The sequence below is a fragment of the Ambystoma mexicanum genome, chromosome 1p (assembly GCF_040938575.1).
Source record: "Ambystoma mexicanum isolate Mex_15411 chromosome 1p, UKY_AmexF1_1, whole genome shotgun sequence".
Taxonomy (NCBI): domain Eukaryota; kingdom Metazoa; phylum Chordata; class Amphibia; order Caudata; family Ambystomatidae; genus Ambystoma; species Ambystoma mexicanum.
The window spans coordinates 241,124,873-241,151,627 of record NC_090921.1 but is presented as its reverse complement, the minus strand read 5'-3'; the positions used below and the strand labels follow the sequence as shown (position 1 = coordinate 241,151,627).

At 44.1% G+C, this 26,755-nt stretch overlaps 1 protein-coding gene across 1 annotated transcript in view; it reads left to right on the top strand.

The window, feature by feature from the left end:
- Positions 1-26,755, top strand: part of LOC138568611 (polyunsaturated fatty acid lipoxygenase ALOX15B-like) — a 419,375-nt gene that overhangs the window by 143,918 nt on the left and 248,702 nt on the right. The window contains exon 5 of the mRNA XM_069646447.1: positions 19,477-19,580. Within this exon, the coding sequence (XP_069502548.1) occupies positions 19,477-19,580 (104 nt within the window). The remainder of the gene's footprint in view (positions 1-19,476; positions 19,581-26,755) is intronic.

Below are 26,755 nucleotides of genomic sequence, written 5' to 3'. Positions count from 1 at the left end.
AACCCTTATCCTGTTACCAATGGGCATGAACAACTGCCAATGGTACGGCTCTCCACTCTTTCTCTGGGCAAACCTGTGGATCAAGTATCTTCAGCAGAGACACCTGTCATGGAAGCCTTCAATTGACCATCTCCTTTTTTGGCTCCTAGGGTCTCGGCCCTGCCCCCAAGGGTATCTCCCCCATGGCACTGTTGTATCTCCAACATCATTGGGTGAATCCACTTGGGGGGTGAGATTTCATACCATAGATGGCCTGGCACGGCAGCTCACCAACCTGGAAGAATAGCCCTATTTCAGTCTGAGCTCTGCTCTTTCCCTTGTCTGCAGGTGATATGATGTTGGTGAACTGCATACCAACAATCAGTCAGAATGTTGTGACATTGGGCAAGTTACATTGCAGTAGCTAAGTCCTGCGTCTGCGTTGTTGGGGTCGATGTTCAAATCGCAGCCTGATTGTTTGCGGCAATACCACAGTCATTATAATGACACTGATGTGTTTCCCCCTTTCTGCAGGCATGGTAGCAGATGCCTTATGGGGTCACTTTTCCTTTCCCCTTTCCCCCTCGTGCTCCGCGGCATTACCCTGACTGTACTGCTGTTTGAGGCCACTGAGTTCAGAGGAGGTTCAGTGTCAGACAAGTGTTCATGTTGAGTGGCTGTCACTAGGGTGGCCTGAATATTCCAGACACCACGAGAATACAGTATGAACGGTGGGTATGCATTGGGTAGGAACTTTTCCATTGAGCATCACTGTGCACTCCAGATTGTGCTTGGACATACCATGATTGGTCGGTGAAAAGTCTGCCATGAGAACACAATATGTGGCACGCCTGAGGAGTACACATGCTCCTTGAATGAAGATGCCAACCCACGTAGCACATCATAATCGCATCCTCTACAATATGTTGGTGGAGGAAGACAGGCAGTCATGATATCAGGTCAAGTAAGGTAGGTAAGAGATCACTGCATGTCACTGGGGAAACCATGCCAAGTGATCTTAGTTGCCTACAGTCATATTCTCCCTGTAGGCATTTGAACAGGCAATAGTGCAGATTCCATAATACACCAAGAAATGCTACAGACATAGTAGTGGCAAGGGGCATGCCTGCTGTCCTGATTACATACATGGAGACATCTTCGGGGCATGTGCACAGGGCAAGCTGTAGTTTGTACCCACTGCCTTGTGCAGAGTTGCAAGAGGGAAATGGCCGAGGGGGGGACATTGCATATGCCACATATGGTGTTGCCAGATGTATGTGCTGATAGTGACTTGACTGCAAATTGGCAAATGGCCCTGTCCACTTGCAGGAGCTCACTTCATTGCTTTGTGTTGCACTTGCAGGCGATGTACTCACCTTTCACCGCGGTCGCTACTCCTCCAATATCTTATGAGCTGCTGATTCGATTTGATTGGATTTTAGAAATCTATATTGTGCTACAAGAAGCCGGGTCAAATAAACTGCACCTGAGCGCAGATTGTATGTCTAATGAATAATATGAAGGTGAAAGTGAAAAGAAATAACGCAATTACTTAAACACGTGAGTTTAAAGGTTCTTCCGAAAAAGGGTTGGAGAATCGATTCTTCCAACAGGGAGATAGTTTCAAAATTGGGGACCCAGAAAAGAAAAACGCATGTCCCCTCTGTGCATATAGCGAGCTAAAGTTACATCCAGAAGGCACTGATGCACTAACCAAACAGAGCGCATCGGGTTGTTGAGTTGAATATTATCAAATAGCTGTGATTAAGGCAGAGCATGAATGCATTGAAAGACCAAGCTGTTTATCTTAAGCACACTTCCATTCTGGACGTCCAGACAAAAATGAGATCTCCAAAGGTGAGGGGTGGGACAGGACTTTGGTACATGACAAATAATTTGAACTATATCATTTTGAGCAACCTGTAAGTAAGAGAGTTATCTCTGCAGGGTACCTGCTAACACTCCCACCTAGCTACACTTAAACGTAAGTGTAGGGTGGCTGAGAGGAAATGCAGAGCTTCTTGTTCATCTTCTGACAAACTGGCCCGTCGCCTGCTCCAAAGGCAATAGCGACTCTCTGTCCTCACCAAGAAGAGATTCCACATTCAGGCCTGTGTCTCTGCGGCATCTAACAACTCGGCCAATCTCTTTAAAACCTGCAAGGAGCTGGCCAACCCTGCTGCGGTCTCTACCCCTCCTGTTGCCTCCCAGCCTCTTTGCAATGCCCTTGCCTCTCATTTTATTTAAAAAACCCAGGATATCCTGTCCAACCTCACCAACCCTCCCTCTCCTCTCCCCTCTCCATCTGTGCTTGCTGACCCTACTTCAGCAACCCCCCATCCACCTTCTCGTCCTTTCCTCTTTTCTCCCCTGATGAGGTCGCTAGACAAGTCCGATCTATGACAGCATCGTCAAAACAGGTTCATCCCTGTTCCTCTAAAACCATCAAGGAGCACATTGACACCCTCGCTCCAGTCCTTGCTGATTTTTGCAACCACTCTTTTTCCTCAGGATCCTTCCTCTCCCCTCTGAAGCACTCCCTTGTGCATTCTCTTCTCAAGAAACCCACAGCTGATCCTTCTTGTCCGGCTAACTATAGCCCAATTTCCATTACTCCCTTTCTGGGCAAACCACTGGAAAATCTGGCCATCTCTCAGCTTAATCTTCATTCCAATTCTGCTGGTTGTCTCCATGGCCACCAGTCTGGCTTCAGAGCTGTCAGAAGCACGGGAACTGCTCTCCTGAAAAACCGTGAAGATCTGCTCTCCAACCTTGACTCTAACATTCCCTCTGTCCTCATCCTCCTTGATCTCTCTTCTGCCTTTGGCACGGTCAACCATACCATCCTGCTCAACCGTCTCTGTGATAACCTGGGTATCACTGATCAGGCTCTGGCCTGGCTGACCTCTTTCCTCTCTGATCCACCCTCCCAGGTCCAACTTGGTTCCTTCCTATCATTTATCTTCCTCTCTACCTGTGGTGTTCCCCAGGGGCCTAACCTCTCGCCCTGGCTTTTGAACCAATACCTGGCAACTCTCGCCCACTGCATTGCCATTTTCTGCTCAAATTTACACTGACAACACTCAACTGATTTTCAGGCTGCACTCGGCCACCTCCATTCCCTCTCTCATCTCTGATTGCCTAACTGCGATTCAAGATTGGCATGCTGCCAATGATCTTTGTCTGAAAGCCAGCAAAATGGAGATCCTCCTTATCGGCACACCTTCACCATCCTTTCCCCTCACTCTCTGGCCGGCCTCCCTTGGCCCTTATCCTACCCCCACCGGCGAGGTTAAGAACCTCTGGGTCATCTTTGACTCCACACTTTCCTTCTCCGCCCACATCTCTGATGTCTCTAAAATGTCAAACTTCCTACTGCAACTCCTCAGAGGTGCTCTGCCTTTCCTCTCCTTCCCCCAGAAACTCATGGTCTCCCAAGCTCTGGTTCGCTCTAGGTTGTACTATTGTAACAGCCTCTTTCTAAATCTACCTGCCTCTACTCTCCGCCTTCTGCAACTAATCCAGAACAGGACTGTGAGACTTGTCCTTGGCCTCAAGCTCTGGGATCGTATCTCTCCAGCTCTGAAATCTCTCCATTGGCTCCCAGTGGATGCAAGGATTAAATTGAAAACCCTCTGCATTGTCCACAAGGCTTTCTGGGGCCTGGGTCCAAAATACCTCCAGCTATCCCTCCGCAAATACGTCCCCTCTTGAGCTCTTCGCTCCTCCACATCTAACTCCCTCAGGGTCAGTCATTTTTCAAAGAAATGAGCTGGGGGTAGATCTCTGTCTTCAGCTGGGACCTCCCTTTGGAACAGCCTCCCCCCCACTCTAAAATCTGACGAGAACCATCTCCGGTTCTGGAAGCACACCAAGACCTTCCTCTTTGCTTCTGCCTTCGCTCCCCATCTCCCCTGCTGATCTGTTCCCTCTGGGCACCATACACCTGGCTACCCTCTGTCCTCCGGGCCCAGGTACCTGCTCACCCTGCCACCCTCCCACACTGCCTCTGGGCCACCCCTTGCACTGTGATCTGTATGTGTACCCATACAGTCCCCCCCTTTTCTTCCTGCACTTATCAAACCTACCCTGTCTGCTACCTAAAACCCAGCACTTGCCACTTGCTGGCTGCACTACCACTGTTTGTTGCTTTTATTATTTATTTATTATTATTTATCTGTTTCTTCTTTGCTCCACACTTTCCACTTCTCCCCTCTCCCATGCACTTGCGCGTTGTCAATGTCACTGGGCCTAGTAAGATCGTTGTTCTGTTCTCCCCTGTTCCCCTCCCTTGCCTTGTCGCGCTCTGAAACACTTGTGTACGAGCGGGATAGAAATAAAATATCAATATCAATATCAATGGCATTTGCATAATCCAATTTAGAGCAAACTAAGGTGCCAATCACTGCTGGGTGGTTAACACCAGAATTGAAAGGTAAAACAGAGAGTAATAGCCAAAGTCTGTAAAAGATAGATCTGCCCAACTTGCTTTTCGCCTCCCAAGTTAGAGGGCCAAACAATGTTTACTTTGTGTGAAAGTTGTTGGGACATCAAACAGTGAAGGGAAAAAGGGGCAACCAGAGTTAACAAATGTTTAGGTCCAAAAAGGATCATCACTGGTTTTGAGCGGTTACGTTGAAGATTGCTAGAGATCATCCATTGCCTTACGTCATATGAGCAGTTGACAATGTTCTGAAAAGAATCTGTAGAATCACTGGCACGCAGATACATCTGCATTTCACCTGCATAAGAGTGATATTGAAGATTACATTCAGAGACGATAAACATAAGCGGCTGACGGTAAATATTGAAGAGCAGCTGAGACAAAGACGAGCATGAGATGCCCCATAGGAAATTGGGAATGGATCTCCTAGATATCAGATTAATAAGGTCTCCCATATCAAAGGCTGATGGAAGATCTAACCGAATCAGTGAAGTAAATGCACACTCAATGACATATTTCAGGACGTCATCCCAAACAGCAAGTAGAGCGGTTTCTGTTTTGTGGAATGCAACAATCCCTTGAAAAATAGAGAGATTAATAAGTGCAGTGATCAAATTAGGCCAGTCTGCAGACTTGTGTATCCAAAAGTTGTGATGGAACAACAGTCAGAAAAATACGCAAAAGCAAAAGTAGCCTTGGTGATGTGATATGATATCGCATTTATAGCGTGCCAATACACAAGTGGTTCAAGGCGCGAAGTGTTTCAAGGCACGAGCTGGTGAAAGCTGGTTCAGGAGGAGAAGGTTTAAGAGTCAAATCATTTTTCTAAAATCCTCCTTGATTGTTAGAATTTTGGCTATGAAGAAGTTATTTAATTCATTTGCCAATTTAATTGCTGGTAAAAGAAAGAAGGAGGATTATAAAACGCATCTTTGGTATCAAAAATTTCTCTCGATTTCTTAATGGCACGATTTAATTGATTCTGAAAAGAAGTGGATTTTGTAGCAAATATAGCCAATTTATAACTACTTAATGCTGCTTTAGTAGAGGTAGATGAGATTCATTGTCTGCTCCTCCCACAGCCGTAGGTCCAAAAGAGCTGGTGGTGAGCAACCTCCTGAGGCTAGTCTCTCCATGCGTGATCAGCAGATGCACACATATGTTAAGGCCCCATGAGCGCTTCTGGATTTGGCTTAACCTGCAGAGAGTGGTCAACATGGCACTGACATTGGCCAGGAAGGCCTTCCACAGTTTGTAGCGCTAGTGGTTTTAATATATTCCAAACATATGAGGCATGACGCCTCCTTTACCCCTCCTTTACAACCCTTTCAAAAGGGCCTTGAGATCATCATCAGGAAACATCTAACCTTTGGTATGGTCCTAGTGGACAATGGTGTTTTAGAGCCAAGGGAGGGCCAGGACCCCCATTTAACACCCATTCGTACTGCTACAGGCGAGTTTCAGGCGCTTCCACCATACAGGTTGTTCCCTCATGTATAGCCCTGTTAAATCAAAGTGAAATGCACAATGCTGCACTACACGTCCATACAACGGAACATTCCACTGCATCCATATGAGGACTATTCATCCCCTGGCTCCGATGACGAAGACATAGCAGGTGACATCAGGCACTTCAGGACATATGTGGGGAGGTTAAAGAAGGATGCATAGTCTGCCAGGACCTAATGGACAACTAGTCTTGATTCCACACATATTCACCTATCTCAGTATTGGACTGTACTCTTTCGCAACCTCTGCGACTCTCCCTCACTATTCTCCCCTCTGGCCCAACTCACTCAGCAGGGCACACTCTGGATGTTCCGATCACCTCAGACCTTCCCCTCTCTGTTCCTCTCTCCAGTCCTCTCTCCTGGAGTGATCACTTTATCCTCTCCTCCCACCTCACCCTCCCTACCCCACAGGCCAAACCATCTCCATCACTTCATCCGACCCATGAAGCGTGTGTCAGTTGAGGCTTTCCCCGCCACTTTCTCTCCCCCTTCTCCCCCCTTTGGCTGACTCTCACCCTGACACAGCCCTCTCCATGCTCCACTCTGCTATATCTGATACTCTTGATATCCTTGCCCCTGTCATGAGAATCCTCCTGAAGACCAAAGCCAAGTGCAACTCCTGGTACGACTCAGACCTCGTCACCCTAAAATGCAAGTGCAGGGTGGCCGAGAGGAAATGGCTTGCTTCATGTACATCCTGTGACAAACTGGCCTGCCACCTGCTACAAAGGCAATATCGGCTCTCTGTCCTAACCAAGAAGAGAGCTCATATCCAAGCCCGCAACTCTGCGGCATCTAACAACTCGGCTTGACTCTTTAAAATCTGTAAAGAGCTGGCCAATCCTGCCGCAGTTTCTACCTCTCCTGTCCTTTCCCAGGCCCTCTGCACGGCACTGGCTTCTCACTTCATCTCTAAAACTCAGGACATCCTGTCCTCACTTTCCTCCTATCCCCCCTCCCTCTACTCCCCACTCTCCCTCTGGCCTTTCTGCAGCCACCTCTCCTCCCTCCTTCTCCGCCTGTCCTCTGTTCTCCCCTTCGAGGTTTCTCGACGAGTCTGATCTAGAAAGTCTTGTCTAAACAGGTCCACCCATGTTCCTCCAAACTATCAATGACCACATTGACTCTCTGGATTCCTACCCTGGCTGATTTCTGCAATCACTCCTTCGCCAGTGGAGTCTTCCCATCCCCCAGAAGCATGCCCTTGTGCACCCTCTTCTTAAGAAACCCTCTGCCAACCCCTCGTGCCCGGCTAACTATCGCCCAATCTCCATCACTCCTTCCCTGGGCAAACACATGGAGAACTGGCCATCTCCCAGCTTAATCTCCACACTGAATCTGTTGGTTGTCTTCATGTCCATCAGTCTGGCTTCAGAGCGGCAAGAAGCACGGAAACTGTTCTCCTGAACATTCGTGAAGACCTGTTCTCCATCCTTGACTCTAACACCCTCTGCGTCCTCATCCTGCTCAATCTCTCTTCTGCCTTTGATACTGTCAACGATGCCATCATGCTCAACCATCTCTGTGAAAATCTGGGTATCACTGGTCAGACTCTGGCATGGCTGACTTCTTTCCTCTCTGACCGACCCTCCCGGGTCCAACTTGGGTCCTTCCTTTCTGCTATATTTTTCTCTACCTGTGGTGTCCCCCAGGGGTCTAAACTCTCTCCCTGGCTGTTCAACCAATACCTGGCACTTCTGGCCCCAACTTTCAGTGCTACGCGGATGACACCCAGCTCATCTTCAGGCTACTCCCGGCCTCCTCCTCTATTTCCCTTATCTCTGACTGTCTGTCTGCTATCCAGAAGTGGTGTGCCGCCAATGACCTGAATCTGAATACAACAACCTGAAAAGAAGAGAGAGAAAGGCAGCATTAGAGAGCGTTTAATCACATTTCCTCCTGAACAACGAAAGCCACAAGATCCTTACCTGGTTAGTCGTCTCTTGGTCAGCATTATTTCGGGAACCTCACGGCGCTCGACAAGGAACACAGCGGCCTGCGAAGAAGGGAGAAAAACACAGGTTAGCAAAAACAGGACAAAGCAGCGCTGCGCACCGCGCATTACTCACCAGACAGCATCGCGCTCATCGCGCCTTCTCTTGCTGGCTCATGCTCATCACCAATCTGCACGACAACGCCGAAACATCTTTCATACCTAAGGGGAAGAGAAAAAACAGATATTATTCTTTAAATACAGAAGGACAAGAAAGAAAGAACTAAATACAAAGGGCCTCATTCCAAGTTTGGAGGTAGCCATGGCGCTATTAGCTAAATCGGTCCGACTCCGGTCTGGTGAAGGGAAAACTTACCGGTCCATTCCGAGGTCGGTGGGACCGGTAAGTCCCCATTTGAGCCCCTACAGGCGGTTATTGATCCCGGAATCCCTTAACGGGTCCCGTCCATAACGCCCAGGCATTAAGGAAGGGACCCGCTAAGGGACCTCGGAATAGGGCGCAAAGGGATTACTGGCACCGGTGTCCTTACCGGTGCCGGTAATCCCTTTGCGCCCACCTCGCAATGAGGCCCATAGACTCAGAATGCTTGTCCTTAGTGAAAATGCAATGAAAGGACACTGAAAGACTGAAAAAGGAGATAAAAAATGTCTACAAATATATAGCTCCCACCACAGTTCTTGGCAAGAAACAGATGGTTTGATCACAACACAATTATTTTATTAAATTAATTAAAGGTGGCCCCAAGGTTTATGTAGGGTAAGTCACCACAATATTACACAATCTTAGGCAGCTTGTCCCCAAAAATAAAAAATATAAAGTGTTAAATCACAATATGGCTTCTCATTTCAATTTCACTTTTTGCCGCTCATCGGCCAATATATAAACACATTCTTTGCATCAAAACATTTCTAGGTTACATTTGGAGATGATACAAAAACATTGCTTTCCCCAATGATATGAATACATGCTAGAATCAAAAGAGCTGTTTCATGTCTCCTACTTCCCATGTAAATGGTGTAATCATGTTTCTGTGGGCCACTACCATGTGTGCAGTTTAAAATATGCTTACAATAACTTTCATTAGCATTATGCAGGTTTTGGTTAGAGAACCTGCATTATTGATTGAGAACATGCAGAATTTCGGTTCACCCACCCAACCTGAGAAAATGGTATTAGGATTTTCTTCAACCTCACCTCACTAATATTGTCCCACTATGCAGTTTTAAGAATGAAGGGTATATGGGATTTCCCATTTGCATAATTTTTCAGAGAACGCACATTATCTAGACAAATCTTCATTACGATCTGCTATGGACGTCGTTATATCACAGCCCAATTATTTTCAAAGAATGGCACTTCAATTGCACATAAAGTGCTGTCATCGTGCACATCATTGTGCACATGACTCAAAAATGTATTATATGTTGGATTGTATTGACATCTCATTTAATTTTACATGTAGTATGATTTATTTTTTATGTTTTTCCTTTATTTATTTGTGTCTTTGGTTATATAATCTTTACATATACATACAAAGGAAACACCTCTTAAAAAATATTGCCACAAAACCCATCAATGACAATACAACCTACTTGCTTCCATACTTTAAACAGTTGCCAAGCATTGGTCACATTTTTAAAGGGGAAAAATGTCATTAACAGATTTTAAAAGAGTAACAAAAATAAATAAGTAGTATGATTTCACAACTCCCCATTTAAATCAATGTATTTTAACCTTTACAAAGCAAGCCCTTTTCTGGGACTCAACAAAAAAATGAAATGATGACACAAAAAGAGTTATCACTTAATTGGGGGATTTATTGTTCTCACTTTGGATGAGTCTTCTGAGGCTTGGAGCCAGCAGAAAATCTCAAGTGTTCGCAAGGAAATCTTGGTCAGCAGGTCTACATCTGGTTAAGTATGTTCAGCATTGTTCATGTGCAAGGTCATCATCAGCAAATAATATCCATGTTCAGCATTTTTCCAAAAAGGAAAAGCTGTATTCTTTCCTTCATCTTTTCCAGAGTCTGACCTAACCCCTCTATACTCACACCTTTGAAATAGTCAAATATTTTCATGCATATGTCATAATTATGTCACACTATGTAATTGGCCCGATATTTCCATTGGCCTGCCTCATAGTTAGAGATTTGTATTGAATACACGCAACCAATCTTCTCTTCATTGGATGATTAGAATTTATATATATCTGAAATCTGTTCACACAGACGCACCTCTGTATATGCGGTTCCATGTGATAATATCCCTGCAAAAATATCGCCATACAAATATTTCGCCATATTTTTGCGGCAATATTACCGTGGAACCTGCGGGGGACACCCCCGCAACCTCCCCACCCATTTACCCCATAAATTATCCTCACTAATAATATCGCCTATGGCCGTTCCTGACGACCATATATCTGGCGATATTATTGGTGGGGATAATATTACCTGATACCGTATATGCAGCATTACCTTGTTCAATGTGAACATTCTTAATGTATTCATTAATACAAATGGTAATTAATGCATATTGGGTTCAGATCATAGGGAAAGAACTTAGCTTCAAAACACACCCAGTCCCATATTTCTACAGGGAATGGTTCTAAAGTTATATGCCAAAATCATTTCCATATGTAACATGTGATTACCACTAATGGTGCCTTTAAAATATAAACAGATTCTTGCACTTTCCAGGATCGGCCACTGATGACAGGTTCCTTTGGCCTGCTCGCATTTCTCTCAGCAGATCATTTTTATGAGGGGCAAGGTTGAATTGTGCCAGGTGATGAAGATATGAAGACCATAGACTGCATTTTCTTGGTATGGTTAGGCTGCTGTTTTATAACAGTATCACTTGGAAGACTCCCAAAGGTGGGGGCCGGTTTACTCTGTTGAAACCAGGGTCAACTTGAAGTCAGCACAATGTAGAACTGTCATGGATACAAGTGTTATTCAAATCAATACAGAATCATACCTTTTTGTACATTTTATGATATTATTTAAAGTCCACCATATTATTAGAAGCTTTGTGCACTACTCTGAAAGATGTGGGAGAAAAGAGTACACCTTAGGTTTGGAATATTGTTGACACTTTGAGGCTTTGAATACAAAGAATTTGCTTTAGCTTCAATTTTTCAGGTAAAGGAGGGAAGCTGCATTTCAAAATGAAGATATCTGTAGTACAGGGCATGTTCGAAGATCTATAAAGAATGAACAGCATCTTTTGAAATGTATAAATGCTGCATATCTCTCCAATACTTCAAGTTTGTATATTGCCGTCAGACATATTTTCCAATATGGCAGGCACAGTTCCCCTGTTATCACTTTCAATTGGTAAAAACCCAGCATTTTGGCTCAAAGGTTCTCAAGGGAGATTGTTGTTCCTGAGATGGTTTAGTCTGTGGTACTATCCATACCATGTGTCATGTGCTGTCTCTCGGGTGTGCATATGAATACCTGTATCCCACAGGTTCACCAGATGCAGAGCAATGGAAGAAATGTGATGCAAAAACAGGGTACTATTCCAGCACCTCTCACTTTGAACTCAGGCGGGCTTAATTTGCCTTTAATTCTACTCACAAGAGCACCACTGAAAGAAAATAGAGACTACACTATGCAAACTAACTTGTCTCATTTGCTACCTGCCACCGTGGAGGTTCATTCGTATGGTGCACTTTTTACTTTGGGGAGTGACATTTCCCCTAGTCCAGCTCATGTATGCACATGCCACAGGCACATTTGTCCTGCCCAACTTGGTGCTACGACTACTGAGAATCCCCATCTCTTGGCAAGAAACAATCAGAGAGTTCTGAAATTGAAAAAGGATATGCCAATAGCAGAGGTTATTCAGTCAACCAATACATTAGACTATTGTTTATTTTATGTATTTATTTACATTTATAAAGCGCACAAAATAGCTCTTAGGCATTGTGGTGCTGTTACAGTAGGCTTACTTAGTTGTGCAAGGAATACAGAGAATGACAATGACAACCAACCTTATGCTGAACAGATACAAAGAGATTTACACATTATATGATGGGGGTTAGCCAGGTGGTCATTGGTTACAGTGAAAACAGATGGTGGTGGCTTATGCAGACAGGAAGGCTTAGACAAGGAGAGACAGACAATAAAGTTAACTGTGCATTTAGCAATGTGTATGGCATGATGTGTCCCTGGTTATAGGGGATGCAATCAGCCTCACAGGCAATTCATAGAACAGTACTAGCTGGAGTTCCGAAGGGGTGCCAGGTGGTCTGGTGCACATGTTTAGTTGAAGAGTTTGGTCTTAAGAGCTTTGCAGAAGACGGTGTGTGAGGCTTCATTTCTGAGTGAGGTGGACAGGGCATTCCAATTTTTTGGTGCTAGATGTTGGAAGCTAATATATCTAATGTACCCAAACACTCTGGTCATGAATCCTGGGAGTTAAGCCTGAACAAGATCTTGATCTGGCTAAACGTTGTAATTGGGTTAACTACAGTATTGCACAGTGACATTGCATCTGAGTAGAATGTATACTCCAGAATAGTCTTCTCATACTGATTGTATCATCGTCGGATGCAGAAGATTCAATCTACCTACATTTTTGCATAAGCATGTTGACTGGCAACAGAAAGTATCCAGCCTTAAAATGGTTATTTAGTTACTCCTTCCTTTTTTTAAATTGAGTCTTTCTCAGTTTGTTTGTCTTTGTTAGATTTTCCATCTTTTTGCAGCTGTTATTTTTGGATTAATGGATTGGTTTTACACTTCGATACATTTTGTAAGCTGTAAAATCCTCACTAATTTACAATAAATCAATAAAACCTAAATCGCCCAATAACATAATGTTATGTTATGTTATTAGTATTTGTAGCATGCTCGTTCACCGAGGGCATCTTGGCGCGAGGATGTACACTGCACCAGTAGAAGCAGCCCTCAAGACTGGACAAAGAGCTCCATTTTTAGCAGGTTGTGAATAAGTAAATGGTTCTCAGTCATTCTGAGTTGAAGGGGAAGACTGTTCCGTAATTTACTTGCAGCCACTGAAAAGGCCCAACCGCCCATTCACTGAAGACGAAAATTGGGGACCTGAACCAGGCGATCATTGCCAGATCGCAGCGGTCAACCAGGTACATAGGGATGAAATTTATCAAAAGAAAGTCCACCCCTACCTGATGGTAGGCCCGATGAATGAGGCTAAGGGACTCAAAGGCTATTCTCAGTTTTATCGGGAGCCAATGCAGACGATGAAGTACTGGGCTGGTCTGAGAGCCTTATGGCGTGTCTGTGGCTACCCGGGCGGCCAGATTTTGAAGCAGCTGAAGACAATTGATAAGGCCAGCTGGTTGGGCCAGATACAGAGCATTGTAATAATCTAGACCACTGGAAACAAGAGAGGCAACAACCCCAGGACACAGAGGAGGGGGAAAAATGGGCAGACCTTGCACATAACCCTCAATAGGAAGCACCCGGTTTGACAGACAGCACCAACTTGCAGGGCCATGGACAGAGATGGCAAGAAGTAGACCCCCCAAGTTCTTCACCACCGTCACTGGAACCGGAATCTCACACATTGAAGTAGTCTAGAAGTCAGAGGACCAGGGACAGGATTTAGGAGAGGTACCAACCACAAGAACCTACGTCTTGTCCCCATTCAGCTTAAGCCAATTGGCACTCATCCAAACTCCCATGGCCAACAGGCAGTCCCTCAAACAAGACGACACCCCGCTCCAGTCAAAATCTAATCGGATCAGGAGCTGGGTATCGCCAGCATACAAGTAGCACCTGAAGCCAAGGGAGCAGATGAGGCCAATCAGTGGCTGAATATAGATGTTAAATAACATCTGGAACAAGGCGGAGCCCTGGGGGGCTCCACGTGAAAGAGAATACCGAGAAGAAAGAAAAGGGGAGAGAGAAACTAATTAACCCCTGCCAGTCAAAAAAGGGCTAACCCAAGCCAGAACCGGATCTGAGAGGCTGATGAAGGCAAGGCAGGCGAGCAGCAGGGGGTGGTCCATGGTATCAAAGGCTGTGACTGGAAGGAGTCAAGTTCAGAGGAATTCTCAAGGAAAGCAGATAAAAGAGGTGAAATAAGAGATTCCAGAAGTTTCATGAAAAAAGGGAGCAATGAAATAGGGCAAATGTTGGAAAGAACAGAAGCATCCAGTGACGGTTTCTTCAAGAGAGGGATCACAATGGCCTGTTTAAGTTCCTTTGGAATAACTCCCGAACCACAGGAGAAATTAATTGGGTCACCAAAGGGGTGGTTTTAGCCATAAAATCCTTTAAAACAAATAAAGGGATAGGATCTGGGGGTGCAGCAGATTTTAAATGGGAAATTGCAGCCAGAACATCCTCCTCAGTAAACACCAAAAAAGCAGACCGGCAAAGGGAAACAGGCACAGGGGTGGCATTAGTCTGTATGCTGCTCTGACGAAGCTGTATGTGGATACAAATATTTTAAATTTTTGGAGTGGTAAATGGTGGCTTAAGCATCTCACTGCCACTGGGAAGCCGGCACAGGGGGCAGAAAGCGAGCACTAATGAACATGACTTAACAACCAAGAAAAGCTCCTTAGATGAAGAGCTGTTTCTCACTGAGAGGTGAAAAACCACTGCCTGGTCATTTTAATAGCCAAGTGGTAGCTTTTGGACTGGGAGATAAAAAGCAGTGTGGCCTATGGGCAATATGAAGAACACCATTTAAATTCAGCCTGATGCAACCCTAGCTTGGCCAGTCTAGGTTTGGCAGTAAACCATTATTGCTTATTTAGGGTGCTGAAACAACTGTCTTAATGTACAACAGTTCTTTTAAATTCAATGGACTGGATTAGCCTCTATGTGGGTGGTCCTGCCACCCCCACAACCAAACTGTCTTTCCCTGGGTCAGCCTGAACAAAGGTTTTCCATGACGCCCTTTGAAGCCATGCAGTTGGGGCTGGGAACGGGTGTAGAACGAAGTCACACTTCTTGGTGAACATCCAGTTCCCCTTGGGTCTTTTGTTCCATTCTGCAGGGATGCCCACCAGTCTGACGAGGCTGCGAACTTCCACACTTTGGGCCTTTCATATGCCCATAGGGGCTGAGTCACTTGTGGAGGTAATTATTTTCCCATGGGAGGCAGGGCACCTTTGAAGTAAATGCCTGAGCAAAACCTGTTCTGCTGGTTTCCATTTTTTTTTCTTTCCTTCAACAGAAACCAAGTCTTTTTGGAAATAAATATCATACACATTTTATAGCACAACGCCCATCCAATGTACAATAATATGTCTGTGTGAACAAAACGCTATAATGTAACATTTGGCTTTTAAAACGGCACTTTCTTGATTTACAAAAGCACTGTTTTACATGTGGGTTCATTTTTCTTTTATGTCAAGTTACAACTGTGTTTCTATAAATCATAGGACTGTTTTCCATTAATCGTTGGTAGTGCTTTTGCATGCACTGTGAGTTCATGGACACAATAGGAGACTGTAAAGAATTTCTTTGAAATTTACTTGGGCCAGAGAAACAGCGCTATTTCTTTCCTTTGCAGTACTTTGAGTGCAATGGTTCATTTTAAAAAGGAAACAAAAAGCTGTGTTGACTGAAACAGAATTCTTTGCTCTTCATGGACTTTATCAGTGAAAACACCTCACTTCATGGCAATGAGATGAAATACCCACGCAGGGCTGTGTTTAAATGCAACAAAACTTTGTGGTGTTGGCAATGAAAGCAGGAACAAATTACAATTCCCTCTTGAATTCAGGTCATTTTCTTGTGCTTGATTTGAAGCAAAAACAAACGCAGCCATTCTTTGGGGTGGCAATGTTCAAAGCTCGCCACACATGGGCCAAGGAGAACATAACACAGCCACCATTGTGGCCTTGTTTCAATGCGTTTTGTGGTGGTAGGGGGATTCTGCTTTGGTCTTTAAATGTACCCCACAAGATGAATTTGTCAAATGTGTGAATTCTATTAACACTGTCAGAAGCTGATGTTAAATCAACACAAGCCATACAGAGTGGATTGTTTCCCTCCGTGGAAGCCTGTCGCTGAATATTTACAATAAGCCTGTTTAGCAAGCAGGCCCAGCCCTCCTTTGAAGCCTGTTTGAAACGTTGATATTATTTTCATGTCATCTGCCCATTCTCCAAGTCTTGTAAGAGAAGGAAAGCAAAGATTTTACTTGTCGAATTGAGTAAGGCGAAGGGTCGATAATTACCCGGTTTCTCCTTCCGGTTTATTGAAAAATCAGTACAATGTAGCTTTGACAACAAGAGGAAGGTATTATACAGTCCCTGCTTATTTCTTTGAATAAGTCACATAACATAATGGACCATAAGCGAGGATCTGCCTTCGAGGACCATTAGGTCTTTGCCAATAGTCCAATGACCATATATCAAGCATTCCTACGTATGCACATAGGTAATATATGTATGAAGGTATGTATTTATATATATCTATGCATGTATGGGATGTATAAAGTGCAACCTAGCTAGGAAGAAACAGAGCACGGTATGCAGTGGTTGAGAGACATCTTTATGGGAAGGCAAAATAGGCTTTTAAACCTGGGCCCCCACCTTCGGGGGAGGTAGGGGGCACATGGCTGCCTGGTTCAAAAAAGTCAGTGCCCATTGTTTACAAAACAAGATGTTTTATGGTGCTCTGCTACAGTGCTACAACTACTGCCTGGATTTTCTTTCACAACTTCACGTTGTTTAAATGAAAAGAGCGCATCCTCTGCACTTACTTCAAATGCACACAATTTCGGGAATGTTCACCAGTTTGTCCGTTCACTAATGCACAACCCCTGTAGCATTCTCACCCTTCTGTGTGCAATGTACTGATTACGTGCAATCCTGAAAATTGAAATGCATATTGATGAATTTAAATGCCACAATTTGTTTGAGATGGTAGCTCAGTGTGGTAAACAGGTATTACAGATATTTACGTTCCTATGCCAGATATCAAGTGCCGATTTCTGGCAAGGTACACTCAACCTTTCCAATGTCTGAGGTTGATAAATTCCCATGTATACATTTGTGATAGTAACACCTGCTGTGTCACAAAACAGTGTCCCTCATTAGACAGCACAAGCTATAAAAAGGAACATAGCATCAGCATGGCGCAGGTCTAGAGCTTCATTTCTCCAAAAGAGGGTTGTAAAAACTAGCACCCACCCAAGTAAAGAGCATAAAGTGTTAGTCGGGAAAGGTGATTAGGTAGTCAAATTCAAGAGTGTGAAGCCAAAGTGCTGAGGCTCATATCGTGGCTTGGCGAGACGACGATGCAGTGACCCTGGACAGATCATGTTATGCCACTACCTTCCGTGGGAAGGCCTGCCTTCTCATATACTGTTGCTAATGTTTAGCCTGTTGCCTGGTCGTTGTTTTTATGTAGGGCATTTGAGTGAAGGGCTCATATACAGAAGAGAGCTGGCCAAATGTCACAGGCCTCTTTTCAGGTGTGCATATTTAACACAAATAATGAGTTGCTTCTGTCTGAGTGTTGTTGTTTTTTTAAAGCTTTAAATTACAATAAAACCCCCAGATGAAATAGTTTAGACCCACATCAATTGATATTCTAGTACTTTTACACTAACCTTGATGATGGAAAACATGAAGCTGGAATAATTCTACTTTTGTGTAACGTGCTTCTATAATCTGTTTCTTCTTAAATATAGTCAACTCAGGTTATTCTGCGATTTGTGTACTTTCCAAATCAGTTGTTCAAAACAGGGTAGTTCATGAAAGTCAAACATTCACAAATAATTCTACCTTGCTCTATGGTAAGAACTGGGAAACAACGGTCCTCATTATACATTTTGCGGTGCTTAAAAAGTGCTGGTAAAAAGTTCTGGTAATTCCGTGACCGGCACTTTTACCTCATCGCAAAACTACAAGTTTGACGGTGGTCACTGATTTACCTCCAGCCAAGACCTGGAGGTAAATCAGGCCCCCACTGGCAAAGAACTGCCAATATTACAGGCACTGGTAATACCGGTACCGGGAATACCGGCAATCACCTCAACAGAGTCCTATGGGACTCAATGGAAAGGGTATCTGGAATATTCTTGAACTTTCAGGATATCAGGCGGTGGAAACGGTAAATCAGTTTGCTGGTATCCAGCCGCAATTACCGGCAGGATACTGGCAAATGTATAATGAGGCCCAATGTGTCAATTACAGAAACTGCAGATTGGCTAAAATCCCAGCTTCACATCATAACCAATATGTGTGATCTTGGTCAATTCGTGTATTTTTGTGGTGATTAACGTATCAAAATTGCCATGTCAAGTTGTCATGTCATGTCATGTCATGTCTTTTCATGTGGCTACTGATCTGTGTAGTGCATCCACAACTACCCCCTCCTCGTGGCTGCTATTATTAGTTGCATTGGAGTACGGCATGAAGGCAGATGGGATGTGAGGAGAGGGATACTCAGCCTGTAGGTGTCATTTAGTTATTTATTCACCCACTGCCTACCCTTTGCCATACTAATGCCTATGGCCATTCCAACCCACTACCAGCTCTTCCACTCCCCAAACTCATCCTCCTAGAATCTCTGTGAGCGAGCCTTTTCAAGCTGTAACGTCAAACTTGGGCTTGCCAGTGTTCTTTCTAAACAGTCTTCTGAGAATGAATATCTTACTTGAAATTGTAAATGTGTTACTGGTGCAATAAACATGGCTTACCAAATGTGCCTTCAGCCACTTGATTTATAAGCAGTATGCATAACCTCGCTCTAAGGGTCTGGTGAAAACAAGCATTGAAAAGTCAACAGATTTTAACTTGTTTATAGTTATGCACTGCTATTATATGCACAGCTACTCAAACCATTTTCCAGCTGTTGCCATCTTATGCCCAGGTGCTACCATTATGGTCGTGTGTGGCAAATGCCTATCTCATGACCACACACAACTGTTGACTTTGCCAATGCTTGTTAAAATGTGTCACATGTGTCCCGTACCGTCGCAGCGGACTGCTAATGTTGTCATTGAAATGCCTCTTGTTTATTATTCTGGTTCAAGCCAGTCTGACCTGGAGTGGAAGGGAGTATCCACGCAAATGTGTCTATGCCCAGACCCCAACATTCCTTAAAATGGCCCTGCAGGGGAATTCTGGGTCGATGATGTTGCATGTGAGTAGCCATGCCCTGGAAAACGCTAACCATTATTTCCCTTTTTGAGATTCAGTCTCCAGACTGAGCATCATAGTATGAGCATGTCCTTGAGCACAGGAACACTCTTCTGGGTGGGTCCTTGCTAAGGGAGGACCCTGCGGTAGCCCAACCCTGTTTCTATGCAACAGAACTTAATTGCTCTTCCCACTGCCTTGTCACATAGGATGGGGGCGTCAGAATAATTGGATGATATGGTCTCAAGATAACTCCCCTTATCAGCGATATTTGAGAACATATATAAAAATGTGTACTGTTTTGGTCATGCTATGCCAGGTCCAAATATGGACGGCGTCAGTAGCAACACACACACATTTTGATGCACGATATCAGAAACTGTTGATGTTGTTAAAACGGCAATTGAGCAATCATCCTGTTTAGCAGACTATATTCTGTGATGTGTTGCTGTGCAATCAATAATGGCTCTTTCTGTCATGTTTCCAGAGGGCTGGAGACAGCACTGAAAGGCTTCCTCCGACGCCGGGATTCCTGGAATTCATTTGATGAAATCAAGAGAGCTTTAACTTTTCACAGAACCGATGTTTCAGGTAGGTTGTGTGCACTGACCCACAACATGCACTGCCTTCCACACAGGCTGGACACATAAGGCCATCTTAAACCTTTCGCCAGTGCCAGAGATTGGTGCACGCCCCAATCAATCATTGCCATCATTTGATTAATCCCTCCCACAGTACCAGAGGCTTTACTGAGAATGTGTACATCCACGCCCTTTATCTGACACAGAAGGTGTTGTAAATGTTTGATGTGTTTAGGATTTGATAGGCTATACGTATTTTTAATACCATTCACTAAAACCTTAAATCAAAGCCTGCATGCAAATGTTACAATTTCAAAACCACATGCAATGTTGACATTCCAGAGAGGCTGAAACAAGTGACAACATGTATGTTTCCAAAAATCGATAAACGATCTGCATTCCTATTACGTGTGATAGCAATATACATCTAAATGTCTAATGCAAGCCCATGTGTGACCTTGAGCTCCATTCGGAGAGCTCATGACAACCTGACGAGAGAGCCCCATGGTCTGCAGACAAAACCACTGGGTGTCTGTTTCCACCACTGTTAAATGCCTTCACCTGGGCTTCACCTTTAAAACAAATATCCCATAGATGTCTGGTGGGTGCTGAAGGGTGTTTTTTCTTTTGTGCGGTCATCCCCCTTTTTTTCTTTAAAGATCAAAAAAAACAGTTAACCTTTCCCCCATGAATTGCCTTAGTGAGAGGAAATGACTGCCATTGTCTTGGGAGTTCATAAGTACCGTACAGGCAACGGCAACTGTGCCACCTCAACAATGGCCTGTTGTGCATACTTGAGGAGAACCATCTACCTCAAGACCTTCCTCTTCGCTTCTGCCTTTGCCCCTCTTCTCCCCTGCTGATCTGCTTTCTCCCCCGGCACCGTGCACCTGTCCATCCTCTGTCCTTTGGGCCAGGTACCTGCTCACCCTGCCACCCTCCTGCACTGCCTCCGGGCCACCTCTTGCACTCTTGCACTGGGGGCCTGTATCAGCACCCATACAGTCCCCCTCCCACTCTTCTTCTGCACTTATCAGATACACCCTATTTAACCAACCTAGCACTTTGCCACTTGCCGGCTGCACTACCACTGTTTATCGCCTTTATTTATTTATTATTATTTATTCTGTTCTCTCCTCTGCACTTTCCACTTTATCCCCCTTCCATGCACTTTCCTACTTTTCCCTTCTCCATGCACTTGCGCGTTCTCAATGTCACTGGGCCTATAGTAAGATCGTTGTTTTTGTTCTCCCCTGCTCCCCTCCCTTTGCCTGGTCGCACTCAAACACTTATGTACGAGCGCGATATAAATAAAATATCATTTCATACTCCGGGCCATATACATTTGCACTGGGCTGGCTTAGTGGATCTGATCTTGGGGGCTGACACATACAACCAATGAGCTACTTGATGACTATTGACACTGCAGAGAGCAGCACTGAGTAAGCGACGAGCATTTGCAGGCTGCAGTGTTGCGGATCTTTACAGAAGGACATGAAATTGACCTATCATATGTCTGAACTGTTTTAGGGATGATCTTCTTTACAAAGTTTAGTTGAGAGTTTATGCCACAAAAAGGATCTGTCCTCCCGAGCCTGTACCCTAGCCTGTATCATTTGAATCTAATGACCAGCAAAAACCTGCGCCCCATTATGCCACCACATACCACCTTATGGTCACAGGACAAGAGGATGCATTGTTGCAATCTGTGAAACTGGTTTTGCTTCCAGCGTCTGCCAGTAAATCAGCCAATCTCATCTTGTGGCTTTATTCTTAAAAACAGTAATATTTCTCTCTATTGTTCATTATTATACTTAAAATCTATAGGCCTGAAAAAGAGTTTGTTCTTTTTCCCCGCTAGCAATGCGTAGGCTTCTGGGCTGTTTTAATAACATAGCCCTTTTTCTTAAATCTCTAATATCGCCTTCTTAAGAAACCATGATATTTAGGAAGTATTTACCCCTTCGAATTGTAATCATGTTACTTAAGGAAGTCAAGGAAGTCAAGTCTATTTCATTTGGTGATGAAGCTGAATTCTTGGGAAATACTAGGCAACATCCCAAAAATGTACTGTAGAGGTTATGGGTTATAAGCCATATGTTATAGACAGAACACATTTCTGGTTGTAAAGCCTGATAATGGGAATAAGAGAAAATCTTCCAATTTTACCATCAATTGCATGCAGACTTGCTCCTAATGCGACCAATTTATTGCATCTGAAAGTTGCAAATGAATGTCAGACCTACCAGAAAATATCTCCAAACCCAAGTATTGGTTTTCTGGCGGTGGTGTGCTTCACGATTGATCAACACGTGCTTGCTCAAGAAGATAATTGTAATTTTTGCTGCATTAATCACCTAGTGATTAATGTTCACATAGCAAGATCATTTATCTAATGGCTTTGTATTCCAATAAGAGTGTGGACTAATATTACAATGTCGTTGCCAAACAACATATATCTGTGAGCCCCTGCCAAGAAGTTGTGTAGGTCGGCTAGATAGATGTTAATTTAAAAGGTGGCCATGATACACTGATGTTTAAGGACTATGTTTGTAGCAAATGTCATTAACTGTAAAAGGATTCTCATACTGTTGTTTATGCTGCTCTCAGAAAATGATAATGCCAGTGTAAACAAAACTGTTCTGTTCCCCCAAAATAAGTGCATGAAAGTCTTATAGTTTTTCCCCCATACACAAACAAAGAAGGCAGTGTGCTTTTTGGAACGCAAGAACTCATTCACTCTCTCAAACAGGTTATAAAACCTGCGCTTATCTGGCTGTTTATTAACTCATAAATGTTATGAATACGAAGAAAAATGTAGCAACGGTTATCTCGCTGTTGGCAAATATGCACTTCACTTCATCCCTGCTATGAATTTCACTAGACAGCTTCCCAACCCCAGGTTGGCAAAGAGAAAACCGACACAACGGGAACCGACTGGACAAGATACGTCTACCTTCTCTCAGCCCAGCAGAAGTGATTGTGTCTCTCTCTGCCAACCTCATTCAGTGTCCCTGAATCTCATGCAGGACACTCATTTTCCAGAGAGGTCAACTGCCAATAGCATTTCACAGATACCCGGCAAGTGTATGTGCCGAATGCCAGGACCTGTAAACAACCTCTGTTTCTCATGGGAGCTGAAAGAACTACTTTTGGCTCCTTGCTGAATGCAAAACAAACATTGACTGGCCCGAACTAAAAAAGGGTGGTTTTCTACTGTTTCAGAAAGCGCAGACGATGTTCAGAACTGAAGCTTTCACCGAGGCTTGGAGTCAAATGTCCACTGCTGCACCCAGAATGCATTTCATACAGACTCCATATTTGAGTCAAAGACATTACATTTTTAAATTCATTAGATTAACATTATCCCACTGGGATATGCATTTCTTCTAGAAAATGCCAGCATAATTATGCATATTGCTGATGCAACACTAGCACAGAAATGTATAAACAGACATAAAGATGTTCTGGCCCAATGTAGATGACATCTAAACTGTCTCCAGAAAACAGTGCTGCCAACCTCAATATATGCCTGTATTGCACCGATTAAGCACAGTGAAGATACGTACATTGTCATGGTGGCCTCTACACTTCCAATGACACTACCCCATGTCACACCACATTGTTCCTTATTTGCAACATGGTACGCTCCTTGTCCCTATTACTGCCACACACTCACACTAACATTCACACTCTCACTTCACAAACACTCGCACTCATACACACACCCTAACACTCTAACTCTGATACGCACACAGTCTCAAATGCTCAAATTCGTACACACTCACATGCATAGGTGAAACTCACATTCGCTATCACATGCACGCATTCACATTCATTCTAACACTGACAAACTCCCCACCACACACACTTTAGTCCTCGCTTGCTGTTACACTCATTCTCACATTCCATTACCCACTCATAATAACACCCATTTTCAGAAACACTCTAACACGCATACCCACATGCTCACACACTATCAATATATATCTGATGTCATGGCACGAGTCATGTCATGTTATTACTGGTAGGCTTGACATTTCCAGTAAGCTCCCATTTTGACACTCCAAGCAAGCTTGAAATTCCCAGTAAAGATCCACTTCAGCATTTCCTATAAGCTCCCAGTTTGACATTCCGAGTAAACTCCTAATTTGATGTTTCCAGTAAGCTTGCAGTTTGACATTTCCAGTAAGCTCCTAGATTGGCATTCCCAGTAAACTGCGTGTTTACACAGTTCAATTATACCCAGCAGAAATATTGCAATTAGCCCCAGAGAAGGGAGAAGCGCCTGTTGGAGATTCCCATCTGAAAGTGAAAAGACGCAACATGTATCGCTGAACCCAACATAACATAATGGCATGCGATGCGGTAAGGCTCGGGACCCATCTGATTGGGTGAAAGGTTTCTAGATTCATGGACAAACAAGTGCCTATGATCCCTTAAGCAGACATCTTTTCTGTTGGCTCCTGCGAACAGATAATTCTATGGGCGTCCATGCAATCCCAATTTTAGGCAGCAACATAAATAAGAAACAAAGATAGTATTTTTTTAAACAGAAACCCACCAACATCCCCAGCACTTCTGCAGTGAGTGTCTTGGCAAACAACAGATGTTTAACCTCATTTAACAATGCATCCTGCACATGTGTACATATCGGCATTCAGCAATACATTTAATGGCATGAAGAACTGTTAAGAGTGAGACTTCTTAAGGCAGCAGAGCTAAGGCAGATAGGTTTCTTTTTATTAGTTACACCATACAGGCCCATCAGATGGCAGGACAATGACAGGAGAAGAGAGGGAGCCCACTGGCTCCCACCACCCAGGCTACATGTATCAACTGCCATGGGTGGAACACACATCGAACAACATTCCAACTCATCCATCAGCATTCCACCTGTGCCATCATTCACTTCCTGACATCATTCACTCTCAGGATAGACATAACACATATCCATCCCCTTCACATACCAATGCACACAGACACAAGGCATAACACATCTCCTTCCCTTCACATACCAATGCACACAGACACAAGGCATAACACATCTCCTTCCCTTCACATAAGATACACACCAACCAAGGCATAACACACCTCCTCTACTTTATAGACTGGAATCACACCACACTATGAACACTTCACCACGCTACACACATGCCACCCGATCCAACAACACCAACAGCTAAGCACGGAGGGAAATCGACCAAAAGAGCCTAACTTAACTATCCTGCAGCAGGCTTGGGCCAAACAATGCAACAATTGCAAAGAACCCTCCAACAAAAAACTAACTCATTTTATCCATCACTGCCTCCCCCAGATACATACCCTGCTCACTGAGGCCCACCACACTAACACTCCCATACCACCCGTAACTCCAACCTCGTTATACCCCTTGCTGCCACGAGGAGTCTAGAGCGGCCACCCCTATGAACAACTTCCCACAGCGGGCACTGACACACAAGCAAACCACTCAACCATGGTGTACCTAAAAATCCACCGGAATCACAACTCACGGCAGGGCCATCACCGGCCAGTCACCATTCCACAGCAGCACACAGTCACAATACAGCACACATAATATGAATCATGACATACCAACAAAGATTGAAGCACAACCAAAACTCAAAAGATATTTCATGAACCACACAACATCACAAACAAACAGTGTGCCCTACAGGACAGCAAAGCTATACAACCACCAGTGCATGTTTGTTAGCCAGACAAACAAGCAACCAACAAGAACGAAACTACTTCCCAGGAGCAAATAAGTGGTAAACGGGTGCTGAGTGCCAACTCAACACCTTGATGTTCGCAAGGCATGCACCATAGGTATGTTAGTACCATACAGTGCTGATAACAATAAAAAGATTAAAGATGGACACAATTTGTCATTACATTGACAGCGTGAAACCTCCACAATTGGGCAGCTGGGCTACGAGTACGACCCTAACCCCGTCACCCTGAAATGGTATTAAGCAACGACCCCAGCAAAACTCCTAAAATTCCAGCAAGCAACAAAATGAGTGCTTTTTACCACTGGAACACCTCTGACCAGAACTCAGCAAGCTGGCATGCCTTTTGCCACTGGTACCCGTAAAACTAGTGCCTTAAACCACCGGCACTACACAACAAATAGGTCCCAAATTACACCAGGGTAACACTGCACATGCACACACAAGTTTTGCGTCCCCTAAACCCATGTACCATAATGGGAGACAACAGCTCTTAAAGAAAACACTCTCGTACACGCACACCAGGCGTGGCATATCAGATAACATCTCTGCCATAACACAAGTAGTATTGAGCAAGGAAAGCAGGAACGCTGACTCTGTGCAGAAATGAACAAACAATCATAGGAAACTAACAAGGTGAACACACCTCAAGCACGCCATGAATGCACATGCGTGGTTACCCAATTCATCAGGTTACTCAATGACACAGAACACAAATTGCACACTCATCACTCCAATATCAGAAAAGCATCCTATCAAAAACTTCACTTAAACTCGTTTAAAATACAATCTGTTGGGAACTTCACTAAAAGTGCTTATAACAGCAACCTGCAAATCCTCAAAAAAACATTAAATCTATTTTACTCAGACATACCACTGATCCACACCACACATCACTACTGTAAAAAATAATCTTTGTTAGTTCAGTCATGAGTCTATAAGTCCATGCTGCAGCATAAGTCTTGTCTCTCCTTCATCTCCTTCATCTGCTTAACCTCTTGAGCCCAGATCAGGACCACCTAGTCGCCAGTTGTTAAGATTGAGAGTCCTTCAGTCAGCACAGGTAAGGCAGACTTATTTAGTCACATCAAATAAGTACTTCAGTTAACAGGACAAGGACAGGAGCAGAGAGTGAGCCCACTGGCTCCCACTAGCCAGGCTACATGGTATCAACTGCCATTGGTGGAACACACACTGAACAACATTCCAACTCATCCATAAACATTTTACCTATGACATCATTCACTCTCAAGACAGACATAACACATCTCCTTCCCTTCACATACCAATGCATACTGACATAGGACATTACAAGAACTAAGCAATTCGTTGTGCAATCAGATTTATTAACCCACAATCTACTTCCAGAACCAATCTTCTGGGCTTTGCATTCATAGCTGAACGTTCTGCACCACAGACTCTATGCCTCCTTTAGGGAAGGAGCCCACGGATG